Genomic DNA, 17,277 nt, shown 5'->3' with positions numbered 1-17,277 from the left:
TTTTTTTTTTTTTTTTTTTTTTTAAAGCTATGTCCACATGTATTCATATATTTTTGAAAACAGATATTTTTATCCTCCATTTTAAAGAATAATTTTGTCCATGTGACGTGTGTTTTACTAAATATCTCCGTCCACATTAGAATGCTAAAATGACGCAGTTGTCAGCTGTCAGCCGTCTCCTATGTTAATTTATTTTTATTTTATTATTTTTATTTTGTTTTATTTTATTATTTTTACTTTATTTTATTTTTATTTCATTTTATTTTATTTTATTATTTTTAAGATATTATTGGGGGGGCTTTTTTGCCTTTATTTGATAGGACAGATATAGCGTAAAGGAGGGGAGAAGGTGGGGATGACATGAAGCAAAAGGCCATGAGTTTGAATCGGACCCGCGGCCGCTGCGGCAAGGACACAGCCTTTGTACTTGGGGCGCCTGCTCTACCAGGTTAGTCAAGGGGGCGCCCCACCTTTGAAGGCATTTTTAAAAATTCTCAGTTTTAGTGACTTGTGTGTGGACGAGGCCAAACATGGACAAAAACATCTGTATGTGTAGACAGGGCCTTAGAGATGCTGACAGGTGTGGGTTTTTTTGCCTTCGTGCAGAACCGGGCGAGCTTCTGTCTCCAATTCCTGTGCTAAGCTAAGCTAAATGTGTTTTGGCTGTAGCTTCATATTCATCTACAGACATGACAATGATTCTGATTTTCTGTTTTAACTCTCGACAAAAGAATTAAACAAGCCTATTTCTATTAATGGTAAACTGTTCCTTTAAATTACAAAGAATGTCACTGGCGCTTTAACTTTAAATTGGAACTCAAGAAAGATAAAGATAAATCACAAATGTTGCTCTGAATGTTTTCTTTATATTCTGGTTGTGTTATATTAGGATTGATGATCCTCTTGGTGTTTACCGTTTGATTACGCGCAGGGCCGGTACAGTTTTCAGTAATCAGGGCTGTCATCATTGCTCATTCTTCTTCCGTCCGTTTTAGATTAACGGAATTATATTTTAATGAAGCAGCAATGCAAAGATAACGTGCGAAACAAGAACAATGAGCATGTACAGTGCTAACGTCTCGCATCCATCAGACATGTTCAGCTTTTTATTTTGCCAGGTTCACCATGGTTCACAGTCAGTGACCGGTGAAGAAAGAGTTTGACTACTGACGACATATATTTAACGCCCTATCAAAGGGTTTTATTTTTTATTTTCTGTATGTACAATTCTTTTATTTTAGCAATTTAAGTTTGAAGCTGTGTTTTTTTTTTTTTTTAAGATATTGTGTAAACGCTGCACTTTACACATGACATGACCAGTGGAGATGAACGCAGCCGGACATTGTCAGCACGTCACGTCTGCTTTGTCAGGTTGTATTTGATCTCAAAGAGGCCGACATTAAGCATCAAGCCAAATGAGCTGACGTCACGAGCTGTCACTCTGAACTGTTCACTTCAATGTCGTGATCTTAGAATGTCGTATCAACGTCTAAACGTGGCGGCTTCGTTTGCGCCCTGATAGACCAAAATCTGAAGACACGTGGATTGAGCTGCTGGAGCGAGAACGGTTCTGTTCGCCTGTAGCAAAGACACGAGGCCGGTGCTTCTCTAAGGTGTTATTTTTCTCTCTGTGTTTCTTTATGGCTACTGTGGAACTTGAAACATTTTGGAAGAAATGTGTTTTATTGTTTTAGCCTTTTTTTGTTAATGATGCTGTAATTATAAAACATCTGACTGGGGTTAACTTTAATATATGTCGTTGGTTTTGATCTTTGTGTTTCTGTGTGTTTCTTTGGCCACATTTACAAGTACTTAAATATAAAGTGGAGGTATTTTGCTCAAGTATTTCCATTTTATGCCACTTAATAATTCTACTTCACAACATGTCAGAGGAAAACATTGTACTTTTGTTAATGTAAAAACTATTATGGGTTTATAAAATGCCAATTTAAGTTTATTAAACTACAAACCAGTATGAAAAGCAGTTTAAATTAGTTTGACCAGCTTCAATTGTTGATGAATCAGTAATAATAATATCTTAATATACTGCATTATATACTGAAATAGCGCAACACTCCATTTTAATCTGGATTATAATTTATTTTCCTTGATACTTGTATGTACTTATATGACATCTTCAATGACGGACTTTTACTAATTCTACTGATTTAACTGAGTATTTTATGATGCAGTATTGCTACTTATACTAAAGGGAGGGCTCTTGATATTTTCTCCATCACTTAAACACACACACAAACACTAGAAAGCAGGAGTTATTAGCATTTTAACAGCATTTATTGTTTATATATTGGCATTATGAATATTTGTTACCACTTTAAACATTAATATTACATTAGGCAGTAATACCAAAGTAATCAATACACAGACTGAGAAACAAAAAGCTCATGTAACAGTAAAAAGCTTAAACACATGTACATATAAATGGTTTGGTGCATAATGGGACAAATGAAGTTTAGCTTGAGGATGTATTGTATATGATTATGTATATTATTTACTGACAGTCAAATGTGTTTAAAATGAAAAGAAGATTATTTAAATTTGTGGTTCAATCACAAGCCAAGTAATTTTTCGGGCCTCTTTGCAGCAAGGTGTCACAAAAATAATGAAACACAACAAAACAATTGAAAATATTAAACAAGCTGCTGCTACAGACACTTTACAGAATACAGCGGTCCTTAAAGATGAAACTAAGAAGTAGGTATCTGAATTGAAACGCGTGACTGTCATTTTACTGACAATCAAGTTGCCTCAAAATTGAGATGTCGTTCATGTTTTTAGTGTAATTATATATGCATAACATCCCCTGTGTACCTCCTTTGTTATGTCTTTTGAATCTGAAAGCTAACAGTTTATAGGCCCCTAATGAAAAGGAAACATTTGGGTGTAAAGTGAAACAGAAAAAAAAACAAGTCTCTTAAATGAAGTTTTTTTCCAGTTTTTTATCTGGGAGGTCGTTTTGTTTGTTTTGCAGAGAGAAGTTACAGCTGTCATCATGTTCTTTGTTTCTTCCAGTTTACTTTAAGGTAAAGAAAAATCACAGTTGCTTTTATATTATTTTATATTTTCCAAATTTCACAGTATTACACATCACACATTTTTTTTTACTTTTTAAAATTTTCTTTAACAGTAGACAAACAAGACACTAACATGACATCACTCAAATAAACTTTAAATAAGTTAATTTACAACAAGGACAATAAGTGTAACATCCATAGCAGAAAGTACAAAGCTTAAAAAATTTAATCAATAGGTGAATATGTATTTTTTTTAAAAAATTAAATGTTACATTTCCTCCATGTATATAGCAGCCATTCATCAGTCAAACATCTCTTTCCTCAGTGTCTTATAATGCTATTTCCCATGAAATGTTCCTTAATACAATAAATATCCTCCATTTTACCTGTAAGAATATATGTGATATGTTTTCCAAAACATCCAAATTGTCATAACCTGATATAACATCCTGTAAAGTTTTTCTGAGCTCAGATTGTTGAAACAACAGATTTTTTAAATGCATTCAAATTAAAGAATAAAACGCAAACAACACCTCCAGAAAAAATTTGCTGTTGAGAAAAAAATTCTCAACATGGTACAGTTTTCCACATATGTAACAAACCTCCATAAAAAGCATGTTCCCTAGCACTCCATTGACTTCCTGTCCTTTAAGATATCAGTGAACAGCCAGTCGCCCTCCTGCGGCGGTGTCGGGATGGGGCGATGCTCAGGATTACAGAGTGGGACAGAGAAAGATTGAGCGACACCCTCGAATGGTGTAAAGTTTTGGATATTTTCAGGATGAACCAGCAGACAGGGACTCTCCTCCTGAGGATGTTGGTACATGTGCAGCTCTGAGGCGTTGTAGTCGTAGCTGATGGATGTCTGGAACTGGTTCTGGATGATGTCCGTCTCTTGGGTTGGCTTAAAACTGTTAAACTGTGTGTCTTCATTTTGTCTTGGCGCCTGCGAGCTCCTCTGATTACTCTGGAGCTGGTTTATGGTCGATCCCTGATCTCCATGACAGCTGTATTCATATCTGTACTCACCTGTCTCACAGCGTGGATCCTCCACCTCAGATCTGTGGCTGAAACTATGCGACTGATCCACAAATCCAACATCATCAGCACAGAATTCCCACCCGGCGTCACCTTGGCATGCAATGATACTTTCAATATAAGCGTCTACGTCCACACAGCCTCCAAACTCCTTACTACCAAAAAGATCCATAATATCTGTCCACTGACTCTCTGAAATGTCAGCAATGCTCTTCTGCGTGCAGGTCGAGACGCCTGTGAACATCTGGATCGAGAGGTCGCACAAGTCGAGAGACAACGGAGAGAGCTCTGGAGAGAAGGACGGAGAGACGTCCACGGTTTGGTCGAACTGGATGAAATCCTGCTGAGTTGTTTGACAGTCTTGTGCGAGGTTGTTGGCCGACTTCAGCTGACCTTCATCATAACACTCAGTATAAAAGAGCTCCGCCTCAGGGTGATAGTCGAAGGCTTTCGGGGAGCTCGTAGGTGTGACCTTAACCAGTTTGTGGTGTCTTGTCTGTGTCTCTTTTTTCTGTCTCTCTTTATTCCGGTTGTTTTTTCTCGTGGTGCAGGTGGAGGGCTGTGATTTGGGGTGTCGTTTCCAAGGATGTCCCCATTCCTGCTGCTTCTTTTCACTGATGTCAGCTTCATGTGAGCCAACAGAGACGTCACTCCTACACTTAGAGATGCCATCTGCATCAGTGTGAGCGTTGCATTTATTTGAGTCTTGGGAGGGTCGACCTGACTGCTCAAGTGTCTCTGGCTTCTGTGATGGCGGCGACTTTGAGTTGTTTCCCGCCTCTCTTAAATACAGAGCATTTGCCAGCTGGTGGTTTCCTGCTTCGATGTCTGCAAACTTTCTGTTGAGAGAAACAAGCGAGACGAAAGATGACACATTGAACAACAGTAGTTTTCATGTAACCTCAAAGGAACAGGTCGACGCTTTGGGATAAACGATTATAAGCTTTCTTGCAGAGAGTAACCGCTCATTTCTCCTTTTGCATATTGAAATAAAGAGGTTCATTTCATACGTTGTATTCGTCACTGCCCTCATACTCCCATGTGTCCTTTATGTTGGCATAGATACATCCAATAGATGGCATGAGAGGGCAGAGTCAAAATTGTGGATGATGTCATAACAATGTACCTGTTAACGGAGGTAGCGTTGTAGATGGTGGTGGTCTGTGAGGCCATTAAATAAAACCTGACCCGTGGACAGAGAATTCTGTTCACTGTCTCCAATTCATTTCAGTCTGCCATTTTTAAAATGTCTTTCTTGTCATGTCTAATTTGGTGGTACTGCACCCTTTTGTCTGTATCAATAAGCCTTCAGAAAACGTGCACAAATACGGACAAAATAAATCCAGAGTACGGACAGAAGGCTCCGTCTGTGCGAGAAATGTAACTACTGTTGAGCGTAAATGAGCCATTAGATGAAAAGACATACGCCACTGTCATGTCTGTACAGTATGTTGAAATGAAGCTAAGTCAGTTAGCTTAGCTTAGCACAAAGACTGTAAATGGGGACATGGCTAGCCAAGCTCTGTCCAGTGGTTACAGGGATGTTGGACTATCTCTTAGCAGGGTGTAGTGACACTCTGGGTTGTCCGTTAGCAGCATGGTGGTTTTGTCAGTGTTTATGCTAAGCTAACAGGCTGCTAGCTGTATCCTCGTATTCACTGTACAGTTAAGAAAGTGGCAGAGACATTCTCCCCTAACTCTTGGCAAAAACAATTTCCCAAAATGTCAGACTTTGACTTTAAAATGAAGCAACGTGTGTAAGCCTTCGTGAAAATTGCTGAGATCAAAATGACCCTTCTTTTTCTGATTTTTTATTCGGAAGTGTTTTAAGAGGCCTGAAGAGGTGAAATGTATGGTGGCTAAGAACAGCCGTGCTTGCAGGTATTTTTTAATGCCATTATCTTGAGGTAACGAAGTAATTAACTTGTGTCTTGAGATGATGGCATTAAAAAAAATGATTGCCAGCATGGCCGTTACGACAGAGCTTATTTTCTTGTGATCACTGGTTTATTTCTTAATTCTCCAGAAGAGATAATGAGATAATTCATCACAAGAAAATGATTTGTTTTCTTGAGATCAAAGGATAATTACGGAGGACTTTGAAACGAGTGTCTGGTTCATTTAATCACTTGATTTCAGCCTTCAGGATCGCTGTCATGACTGTCGATACAGATATATCTCTAACAGAAAGTACCAATGTAAATTCTGCCCGTGTTAGTCCTTGGTTAATGTACAATCTGACGCACTGATCAGTAATGAGTACTACTTTAATCTGACATTTTCATCTTAAATCAGTTGATACAGTTGTCAGAAGGCCATCTATGCATGCTGCATCCTGATAAGTAGGCTAGCCTAATAAGTGGAAACAACCTGTTTGTGATAAGAGGATGATCATCTCATTATCTGCAGATAACAAAGTTTGTTTTCTCAAGATAACAAAATAATTAACTTGTGAACTTGAGATAACGGCATTAGAAAATAATAAGTGCAAGCACAGCCTTTGTTGGTTTCCATACACTGTGTCCAGTGTCACAGAAAACATTGAGAAAGACCTGTAAAAATAAACATACTGCTGTGGGACAGATTTTATCTGTGAAGTATCAGTTAGTGTTTTTCTGATGCTGCCACACACCTCTGGATCATGTTGTGCAGGAAGCGGCGGTGGTTGACCTGCCGTTTGGACGGCCGGTTCTTCCTGGGTTTCTGCAGAGTCCTCATCATGTGACCCGCTGCTGAGGTTACAAAGGTGTGGAGGTCACGACCCCACGGGACCCCTCGCTCCAACCCGGGCTCAAGAGTCACAGAGATGGACGGTCGCATGTCTGGAAGAGAGAGAGATGAAGAGTGGGAGTCAAGAGATGTGTTCAAAGAGCGTGAGACAAGTGAAGACATGAAGGTGAGGAAAGACAAATACTGTGATGGAATCAGATCAAGTGACGTGAAAATCATCTCTTTCAAAGCCATTGACCTTGACAACATGCATTTAAACGTTAATATTTATTTATTTATTTATTTATTCATATTATGAGTAAAAACAATGTTAATGATCTGAGGAGAAAGCACAGGACGGCTCTGTTTGGAAAAACAAAACAGTTTAAAAATGTTGTGAGTTTCAAATGAGACTCATCTTAACTACAATTTTTAGGTACTTGGACTTGATTATTTCAGTTTTTGCCACTTTATATTTGAAAGTGCCACATGATAGAGTCAAATGTTCTACTTTGTACACTATTACATTTATTTCACAGCTGTAGTTACCAGTTCAGAATCACAGTAAGGTTTATGACCAAGTTATTTTTCACTTAGAAGGAATTTGTCTTGGTGTTTGGTGCTGGAAAAAAACATATTAAGATTAAATAAAAATAAAGGCAAAGTACTGCAACAGCCAAGGACATGAATAGAAAATACAAAAAATACAGTAAAAATATGAAAAATATTATAACAAGACAAATATGTATAATATACTGTAGATGTTTTAGAATGAAAAAGCTGTTTGGTTTTGTGCACAGTGAGGATGAACATGGGTATATATAATAAATAAATAAATATAATGAAATATATAATGCGCGCGCGTGTATATGTGTTATGCTCAATATTGCGATTTATTACCTTTTTTTTAACTGAAATGTCCCCAAAGGAAAACTTTGTCAACATCTGTTTTACCTAATAAGATAACGTTTTCAGTCCGTTCGTCTCACTTAGCGTAAAACTTCAATTAAAAGCCTAGTCCCTTTTACTGGTCCGGTGTGGCATCACATTTTGGCAAATAAACACCTGTCTCAATTAGACATCTGGTCTGGTTGCCAAGCAGTTCATTGTTTTATATAGAAGTTATTCAGATGTATAAAACCAGGTTGTTGGCTACTTCAAATTGTGCGTCCATTCCTGGATTACCCTGTAAGTTTTTCATATTCCTTTAGTCCATCAGGGTCCTCAGATCAAAAGAACCAAAAGGGTTTTTCATAAAAATTCATCCAAGTTGTGTTTAACAGGATAAAGCCGTGTTGTGTTAGTATGCTGGGTGCTGTAACTCTCTCTCTGATGTGCTGTCTGTCAAAGCTAGATCAAATGAATGATTCATAATTGATATATTATCTGAAGCCTTATTTTTACACAGGTAATATTTATACTGGTTTAAATAAACAATTTGATTGTATTTCCTGATCTTTGCTGAGCAACAGTTTTGTGTGAAAGGAATTAAAGGCCTGTCCCAAATATAGGACTGTTGATTTCAGTGATTTAAGAAAATAATATCCCGGCTACTAATTAAGGTTTTATGTAAACCGTTTGTATTGCAGCAAAATGTATCTAGAGGAATGAAAAAAGCAATGGATTTTATTAATTAATCAAGTAGGCTAACAAAAGTTTAATTTGTATTTCCGTTGCATTAATACAAAAATTACTCTGCTGTATTGATTTATATACAAAACCCATGTTGATCTTACCAAATACAATGCACTGCTATGGCTCAGTCTACCCAACATTACAGTATACATGGTAATACAGAACGCTGCTTACACATTATTGACATACCAATCTAATAACACACACATAGATGATAATATAACACCAACAGGAGACATTTTTCTGGTAATACAAATGTACTTTTACATAACATTTTGAAAGGAGTGTTTTTACATTGTGGTGCTGTTGCTACTTACTACAACTGTTACTTTTGCTCAGATAAAAGATCTGAATACTTCTCAGCCCACTGCCTGTCGTAAGTGTTACAGTAGAGGGTTGATGCATTAGAAACAAACAAACAATAACAGCTGTTAGTTTCGCTCCATTCAGTTCAGCTCAATAGAAAAATAAAGAATAAATAAAGTCATGTTTACCTTGTTCCTCGTAGGGCTGCAGTGTGTCTTCGACTCTTCCTACCAAGGAGCACTGAGGACTTGACGGAGGCGGGCTGCCTCAGAGAGAGGTGCAGTAATTTAATTGCTGATGTATGTCTCTGCGTGTATTGTGTGTCTGTGTGTGTGTGCAAATTAAGTCAAGTGACACAAGCGCTCAATGCAAATGCACAAATTCCCCGTTTTTCTCCTCCAGCAGCTTGAATAGAAAACAACTTGACAAACTGATAGTGGGAGAGGAAGTGAGACACGATGAGAGGCTCTGAAAAGAAAGAGGCAATTATCTGAGAAGTCAACTGCTCTGGAGGTGTGTGTATGCACGTGTCTCCATTGTGTGCCACACCAAAGGCAGCTTGTTAAATACTGGCAGACACAAACGCACCAGTTGAGGCAGTTAAAAAGGAATTAATTGATCAGCTTAAACTCCGGCCCTCATTATCACATTCTCAGAGGGAAGAGCTGAGGTGGTTGCTACTGGCTTTAATTGACCTTTGTGAGTCAATAACACACCTTCCACATGTAGAGTTTTGCATATCTATGGCAGCAGGTGGGCGGAGAGAGGCCGGCCGTCTCACAAAGATACAGACCACTAAATATCAAAGTGTCACGTGCAGCTTTTAATTGTTGCTTCCACATTTTACTGTTTAAAATGAGCTCATCCTGACTGTCATTTAAGTGTGATTTGGTGTTTTCTTACATCCAGAATCACATTAACATATGTCGTCTTGTTCTTCTTCCTACATGGCTTTTGTTACTGGTTACACGTACGTCATGAAGAACTCAGAACAGTACAGAGATATTCTCATTTTCTTTTTTAAACACTTTATTAATAGAGATTTTTTCCATTGATCAGACAAGACATTAATACCCACTATTATCTCAAGGTACAAATATGTACAAAGAGATAAAAAACACTGGAATGAAACAAAGAAAGTGAAATAACCAACATTATCCAAAAAGGACACATCGCAGTCACACAAAATAAACCAACCAAACAAAAAACCTTTTGAAACCTGGAGTGACATCACCTTTTTGGTACTGTGTTCAGACGCCCCTCACAAGTATATAAACCTTTAAATCCTTAGCAAATTGGTTTGATTTTTGTTTTCAAAAACATGGGGAAAAAAGGCAATGAGCAACCTGGCAAGAAATGTTCTACAAACGGTAAGAAGTCAAGTCAAGTCAAGTCAAACTTTATTTATAAAGCACATTTAAAAACAACCTCAGTTGACCAAAGTGCTGTACAGTTATTGAAATATAAAATAATCATACACAAATATCATAATAAATAAAACAAAGGAAATAGTAAGGGCTCAATTTAAAAAACTAAAAATTAGATTAAAAAAAGGGAAATAAAAAAGTAAAAAGAGTAAAAGCCAAGGATTCTTGCCTAGCAGGGACTGAACGCCAAGGAGAAAAGATGGGTTTTCAGTAATGTTTTAAAGTGCTCAACAGACTGTGCAGCTCTAACCTGGAATGGTAGGCTGTTCCACAGCTTTGGGGCCGCCACTGAGAAGGCTCTGTCCCCACGAGTAGAGAGTCTGGACCGAGGTACTGCCAGGAGCAGCTGGTTTGACGACCTAAGTGCTCTAGAAGTACTGTGAGGCTGTACAAGCTCTGATAAATAAGACGGTGCCAGACCATTTAAACACTTAAAAACAATTAATAAAACCTTGAACTGGATCCTAAAATTAACAGGCAGCCAGTGCAAAGATGCAAGGACAGGACTAATGTGATCACGCCGTTTCTTTCCAGTCAGCAGGCGGGCAGCTGCATTTTGGACTACTTGTAAACGGTGCAGTGCTGACTGGTCAAGACCAACAAACAAAGAGTTACAGTAGTCTAGGCGTGATGTAACAAAGGTGTGAATAACTTTCTCAAAATAATCTCGGGGGAGATATGCCTTTACTTTTGCTAATAGTCTTAGCTGGAAGAAGCTCGTTTTGACAATAGAGCTTATCTGCTTATCTGCTTATCAAACCTAAAGTCACTGTCTAAAATAACACCAAGGTTCCTTGCAAAAGGGTGGCAGTGAGACTTAAGGGTGCCAATGGCGCTGTCATACCCATCTAACAGATTTTGCTGGCCAAATAAAATAATCTCAGTTTTATTTTTGTTCATGGAGAGAAAGTTGACTTCCATCCAAGATCGGATGTCATTGAGGCAGTCTAATAAGACCTGAACAGAGGCTTGCTCATTCGTTTTTAAAGGCAGATAGATTTGTACATCATCTGCAAAGCAATGAAATGAGACATTGTGCTTTCTAAATATGGATCCCAATGGCAACATATATATTGAAAAGAGGAGGGGGCCCAAAATAGAACCCTGAGGCACCCCACAGTTCAGGGGGGAAGAGGCTGAAGAATACTGGCCCAGCTGGACAGAGAAGCTCCTATCTGAGAGGTAGGACTGAAACCACTTAAGTTAGAAGATCTGTAAAAAAAATTTTTTAAATGTGCACAAAACTATTTATAATTATCATAAATATATGTTTTTTAATTATTTTACAAATGTATTATTATTGTTAAGGTCATTCCCTCGTTTGTTTTTGTTTTTTAATTGTTCCTTCTTTCTTTCTTTTTTTTTGCTATTTTTTGTAACTTTTGATCTAATTTCTTGCTATTTTGGGGGCCATTTCTTCTAATGTTGCTCGTTGCCTTCTTCACATGTTTTAGAAGCAAATCAAGCCACTTTGCTCAGGTTTTAAAGATTTAAGCAAACAGAACAGACCACCTATGGAGGGATGAGTTCATAGCTCCAGGCCAGTTTATGAATGCCAGGATTGTAGCATCTCTTCATGGAGCCGCTGAGGGTCCAACTGATTTCCAATTTTTACACATCAAGAAGTTTTTCCAAGTTACTGTAAATCACCTGAAATGCAAATGACCCACTTTCCCCAATTTGTGTCCAAAATATTTCCTGTAAATGTCTTTGCACACCAGCTCTGTATTTTTTTCATGTGATGGTTTTGCAAGAAAAATAAGGACCTGGTGTGCGAAGGCCTTTACTCAAAAGATGGATCAACTTTTCCATCAAACATGTTTCCTTTGTTTTTCTGGAGGATCAGCTTTACACCAGTTTCTTTCTTTCTTTCTTTCTTTATACTTAAGGAATCCATAGACTGTTGCACAAAAGACCTTAGCAACCAAAGCAAGGTAAAAAAAAACCAACCTTAAGGTACCTCTGACTCTCTTACTGCAACATGACCAAGTTAATGGTGATAAATGGAAGAAACTAACAGAAGAGTGTTCTGCGACCAGGAGAACACAGTGGATATGTTTTGATTTTACCCTTTAGATTTGACTGAATTCATTTCCGTTGCTCCTTCCTACTGGTATTTGGGATCAAATTTACTTTGTAGTTTGTGCTTTTTATGATTGCATTCCTCCAACAGTATAATCTTTTCATATCTGACCAAAATGGTTTTCTCGTCTTCTCTTCTTCTGCCATGTTTATGGCATGTTTTCATGCAACTATAAGCCAACTTTGCAAGATGATAACAGCCATCACAAGTGTGAGTCCAAGCAAACAAACCATGGAAACTTTTACCACTGTGAAATCTCTGTCAGCACAGTATATGAGTTTTTCCTTAACTAAGGAAACCTTTTCAGGGATTCTGTTCAACTGTGTAAGTCCCTCAGCCAAGGAGAAATTAAGCCTTAGGTGAAAACTTAAGGTGTTGTTTGAAACTGGTCCCTGGTTGCTTGCAAAGTCCCAGAGTAGCTTTAGTTCAGGGTATAGTTTGCCTCCAGCTCACCATGGCGGGTTTGAAAGACTGAGCTACATTCTTCCAGCAGAATTAGTTGTAGTATATTGTGTTACACATATCTCGTATTATTCTTCATGTAGCTTTTTTTTCCAGGGCTTTCGACTTTTGTTAAGACCCTTTATTGTGAACACCTTTCTGGCCTCTTTCATGCAACAGTTCAACGTACTAAAATTAAAATTTTGTGCATCTTACAGCCTTTGACTCAAAGCAGGGAAGCATTGCTGCTGGAGTGGCGTCTATTTATAGTGACACCACATGTGCGTCTGAGCAGAGAGCCGCACAGCTAACTCTGTGCTGTGGTCTCAACTTCAACACTTCACCAAGTGAGAGAAATCTGTGGTAAGTGACATTCACTGTTTCATACAGACGTCAGGGAAAATGACTCAAGTGATTCTTTTTTACATGACAGCATGAAAGAAGTCACTGCTATTGAAGCTTCAGCCACTTGTATCATTCTCCATGTGCATTCATTGGTAGGATGTGTTTCTCACAGCCTCTCCACAGTCTGCTGCAGATTGTTGCTTCGTCTGACGCTTCCTTCACATCCTCCACATGTGGTGTTTTCTCAGACTCTTCTCCAGCCGGCTGATAAAGCTCTTATCACACTTGTTCTCTGCAACAGTGGCAGAACTTTGACCCGGTGAGAAGTCCTTCATCTCAGCTCCTCCTCCCCTTAGTACAACAGAGCCAATCAGAAAATAGTTTTGTGTCTCTTTGGCTTTGAAAACATAAGGAGAGGGTGAGAGGAGCTACGCTGAAAGGTAGGTTTGAGTGCTTCTAAGGTAAAAGACATGACTTAGTGGTTTGAGACACAGAAGTGATTATTTCCAATGTACCATTTAGACCATTATTAGTAAGTGAGACACATTTTCAAGTCATTTCCTTAGTACTTGTTTCATTTGAACCTGTGTTTAAAAGCTCACCTCACTTAACAGATGCTGCATGATGAAGCAGTAGCACCCAGTGGCTTTACTATAAATGACTTGTCTCTGATCAGATCTCTCACCATGAACCGGGCCTGGGCTGCGTTCAGGGCTCACCCGTACATCAGTAACGTCCTGGGATACACAACGCTGTTTGCCTCCGCTGACCTCATTCAACAAAGCGTGCTGGGTGGGAAACACACTGCAGGATCTGCATCAGAGGACTCGGCTGGCATCGACTGGTGTCAGACGGCTCGGGTGGCGACTGTCGGCTTCTGTTTCCATGCCAACTTCAACTACCACTGGCTCCGTTGGCTGGAGAGGATGCTGCCTGGAGGCGGAGTGAAGGCAGTGACAGGGAAAGTTGTGGTGGATCAGCTGGTCGCAGCTCCTCTCACCATCAGTGCCTTTTATATCGGTAAGTGTGTCAGAAAGCCCATTTAAGTCATGTTTACACAAAACTATAAGTATTAACCCCATTTATTTACTTTACCTTCAAAGACCCAGCTGGTGTAATATACAAAGTCCTCTTTGTGTGATTAAAGGGACACTTCCCCCCAAAATCAAAAATACATATTCTTCTCCTCTTACCTGTAGTGCTGTTTATCAATCTAGATTGTTTTGGTGTGAGTTGCTGAGTGTTGGAGATATCGGCCGAAGAGATGTCTGCCTTCTCTCCAATATAATGGAACTAGATGGCACTCAGCTTGTGGTGCTCAAAGTACCAAAAAATACATTGGAAAAACTCAACAGCAATGTCTCTCTCTAGAAATCATGACCTGGTTACTCAAGATAATCCCCAGACCTTGTTGTGAGCAGTTTTATGGAGGAACTATTTTCTCTCTATTGAACTACACCTGCCAACTCACTGCACAGAATGAAGCATGGATCTACTCATGGTAGAGAGGCTTGTGCTCGTGACAGCATGAGAGAGGTCTCTAAGATTAAAATGGTAAATTTACGAGAACAGTCCACAGAGGGAGTAAGACATGGTGGGTAAATGGGTCAAGCACAGGACTTTCACGCAGGAGACTGGAATGAGTTCTGTATGAGTCATTGTCGGCTTATTATCTTTAAACTTAGCTGACTTATTATTTTCAGTGTTTGGGATGTATAGAGCTCCCAAACACAGTGTAAAAAAACTTTTGCATAAAAGCTGAACAGACCCGTTCGTATTAACGTCAGGATGCCCAGAAATGTACACCCAGGTGTAAATAGCATTGTTGACTATGGAGGCCTGGGTGTAAATAGAAACTGCCTTTTAAAAAATGCTGGAATCTCAACTAATATTTAAAATAAAGTGGATCTGAATGATGCATGTCCAGTCAACACCATGTTTCTAATCATGGGCGGATTATGAGACAATGGGCCCCTGGGTGCTGATATGCAAAGGGCCTCTCCGTCTCTCCTACAGACGAGCAAGACACATGGGCTTTATGCTGGTTTTGCCTCGTTTTTGTTGTTTTGCATCTCTTGGTAGTCGTGATACAACTTCATCTTTGTTTTGTGTCTCTTTGTGGTTGTTTCGCGTCTTTTTTTTTCCACTTATTTTGTGTCTCTTTGCAGTTCCTTTGCATCTCTTTGTGGTCATTCTGAGTCTCTTTCTGGTTGGTACATGTTGGCCAACAAAAATATAAATAAAGATGGGGAATGTTGTTTGTGTCTCATTGTAGTCATTATGCATCATTTTGTGGTTTTATGAGTCTTTGTGTCTTTTTGTAGTTGTTTGCTTGTCTTTCATGTAATTTTTATGTCTTATTGCAGTCATTTGTTGTGTCTTTTTTTAGTCGTTTTATGTCGCTCTCTAGTCATTTTGTGTCTCCTTGTGGTTGCCTCAGGTCTCTTTTGTGTCTGTTCTTGATTGCTTACCCTTTTTGTAGTTATTTTGTGTCTCTTTGTGGTCATTTTGAGTCCTCCTGGTTGGTGCGTGGTAATTTGAGTGACACTTTGGGCCCCTTGGCCTGTGCCCAGCAGGCCTGTTCAATAATCCACTCATGTTCCTGATGATGGATCCATCAAAGCATCAGTCAGTCATATAACAGCCATGTCTACGTTTCAGGTTTAAGCTTACTGGAAAACAAAGATGACCCGCTTGAAGACTGGAGGCAGAAATTCTGGACATCTTACAAGGTACACGTTGCCCCTGTTATTATTCCTAAAATGCCATGTATTAACATTTCAGTCTGTCCATAAATCTATCCTCTGTTCCTCTCTCTAGACCGGAGTGGTATATTGGTCAACGATGCAGGTGAGGCATTCTTGTATTCATCCCATCATCAGCCACTTACTGGCTACAGATTCACAGACACGTACACATGCAGCACATGCACAGATGCAGAATGACACATTTTTCTGTCTCTTCCACCGTCTCAGGCCGTGAACTTTGCCTTCGTCCCCCCTGTGGCTCGGACAGCATTTGTGGGAGGCATCGCACTGACTTTCACCATCTTCCTGTGTCACCTCAGGCAGCAGAGCGGCCACAAACTGGAATAAACTTGAGATCCTCGACTCAAAGATGCAAGTTTTTGTTTTTGTCACTGTCTGTGACGTTAGAAAAGGCTTATTTAAGGGAAGAATTCATTTGCACAGTCATTACATTTACTGAGAAAACAAAGGAGGATTCCTAAATAAGCTAAAGGTCACGTCTCTGTGAATCAGCTGATTAGCCCACATCGCTTTTTGTTCAGCTGTGATGAGTTTCAGCTTCCCCATCTCCAAACACACTACTGTATCCAAATGCGAATTACAATGATGCAATAGAGTTTAATCCCTCTGTTATTCATGTGGGTGTAATCTTTTCCTCAGAAAACAGAGAACAACTGAGCCGTTAAATCCTCATTTACTGTAACTGCCACAGTTTCAGTGCCTCATACACTGCAATAACTTGATGTTGCCATACGTTTTTTAACCAATAAATGTAAAATGGGTGTTGTTTAGATAATTTTATTTGTTGTTTTTATTCTATTTTCAAATGTTTTATCAGGATACAAACTGTATAATTTTGCAAATAGCTGCTTTTGGCATTAACACCTTGAAACTTCATATTTTTTGGTACGTCTCTCAATATTGTGGCAAGAATAGTATGCATTTATTGTACTACACTGTGTGTGGTTGTGTGTTACAAAATGTTATTTACTGCAGTATAAGGAGTTTGAAAATCTGTCCATCTGATCTGGAATACATTAAAGTTAAAAAGCAAGACCTTCCCCAGCTTTATGTATATTTTTGTTGGCCTACTGGGCACAGGTCAGATGGCCCAAAGTGTCAGGGCCCCTCTGGCCTTCACTTGCAAAATGTAATTCATATTAACACGTACCAACCAGAAAGAGACAAAAAAAGATCACAAAGAGATGCAAAGGAATCACAAAGAGACACAAAATGAAGATGAAGATGTATAATGATTACCAAGAGATGTGAAACAACAACAACAACAAAAAAAGGCAAAATCACCATGTGTCTTGCTCCTGTGTGGGAGAGGTGGTGAGGCCTGTGGCATATCTCGCCCAGGGGCTCATTGTCTGACAATCCGCCCATGCCTTCAATCCTCCCTTTGTCACTAAAGAATAGCCCACAGCAACAATCTAATTATGAATAAAGACGGTTTTATAGCCACTGAATTTGAGAACCAAACGGGCTCCAGCTCTGCTGCCACTGAA

General features: G+C 39.1%; 3 protein-coding genes across 10 annotated transcripts in view; 2 read left to right on the top strand and 1 right to left on the bottom strand.

Moving 5' to 3' along the window:
- myh14 (myosin, heavy chain 14, non-muscle) overlaps window positions 1-4,431 on the top strand; it is a 43,721-nt gene extending 39,290 nt beyond the window's left edge. For 6 of the 7 annotated variants that reach the window (XM_050047825.1, XM_050047824.1, XM_050047826.1 and 3 more), the window contains one exon: window position 1. This exon is cut by the window's left edge and continues 2,457 nt beyond it. The gene's annotated coding sequence lies outside the window, so the exon portion shown is untranslated. Of the gene's footprint in view, window positions 2-4,297 lie in introns of those variants that run through there. The other variant, XR_007570182.1, reaches the window with a different exon arrangement.
- Window positions 3,658-13,354, bottom strand: LOC126391774 (uncharacterized). The gene is made up of 3 exons (XM_050046708.1): window positions 13,270-13,354; window positions 6,706-6,895; window positions 3,658-4,912 (listed from the first exon to the last, which is right to left on the bottom strand). Exons 1-3 carry the CDS (start codon window positions 13,352-13,354, stop codon window positions 3,658-3,660), a joined length of 1,530 nt encoding a protein of 509 aa, XP_049902665.1.
- Window positions 13,326-16,819, top strand: si:ch211-120k19.1 (uncharacterized protein LOC563199 homolog). 2 transcript variants are annotated; one of them, XM_050047872.1, is made up of 5 exons: window positions 13,326-13,459; window positions 13,696-14,039; window positions 15,681-15,751; window positions 15,840-15,869; window positions 15,995-16,819. In XM_050047872.1, the coding sequence occupies exons 2-5, from the start codon at window positions 13,706-13,708 to the stop codon at window positions 16,112-16,114; spliced, it is 555 nt and encodes a 184-aa protein (XP_049903829.1). In that variant the 5' UTR covers window positions 13,326-13,459; window positions 13,696-13,705; the 3' UTR covers window positions 16,115-16,819. The 2 variants fall into 2 exon arrangements, with proteins under 2 accessions (XP_049903829.1, XP_049903830.1); XM_050047873.1 differs by having other exon boundaries at window positions 13,455-13,551.
- The last annotated feature ends 458 nt before the right edge of the window (window positions 16,820-17,277 follow it).

This window comes from Epinephelus moara, chromosome 6 (assembly GCF_006386435.1).
Source record: "Epinephelus moara isolate mb chromosome 6, YSFRI_EMoa_1.0, whole genome shotgun sequence".
Taxonomy (NCBI): domain Eukaryota; kingdom Metazoa; phylum Chordata; class Actinopteri; order Perciformes; family Serranidae; genus Epinephelus; species Epinephelus moara.
The sequence above is the reverse complement of the archived record's forward strand: the minus strand, read 5'-3'. Positions and strand labels throughout refer to the sequence as shown.

Coding starts and splice junctions, on each gene's coding strand:
- si:ch211-120k19.1 (XM_050047872.1), top strand. CDS start 13,706: ATGAACCGGGCCTGGGCTGCGTTCAGGGCTCACCCGTACATCAGTAAC. Junction 14,040..15,680: donor CATCAGTGCCTTTTATATCG/GTAAGTGTGTCA, acceptor TCTACGTTTCAG/GTTTAAGCTTACTGGAAAAC. Junction 15,870..15,994: donor TATATTGGTCAACGATGCAG/GTGAGGCATTCT, acceptor CCACCGTCTCAG/GCCGTGAACTTTGCCTTCGT.
- LOC126391774 (XM_050046708.1), bottom strand. CDS start 13,354: ATGAAGGACTTCTCACCGGGTCAAAGTTCTGCCACTGTTGCAGAGAAC. Junction 6,896..13,269: donor TATCAGCCGGCTGGAGAAGA/GTCTGAGAAAAC, acceptor TCTCTCTTCCAG/ACATGCGACCGTCCATCTCT. Junction 4,913..6,705: donor CTGCACAACATGATCCAGAG/GTGTGTGGCAGC, acceptor TTCTCTCAACAG/AAAGTTTGCAGACATCGAAG.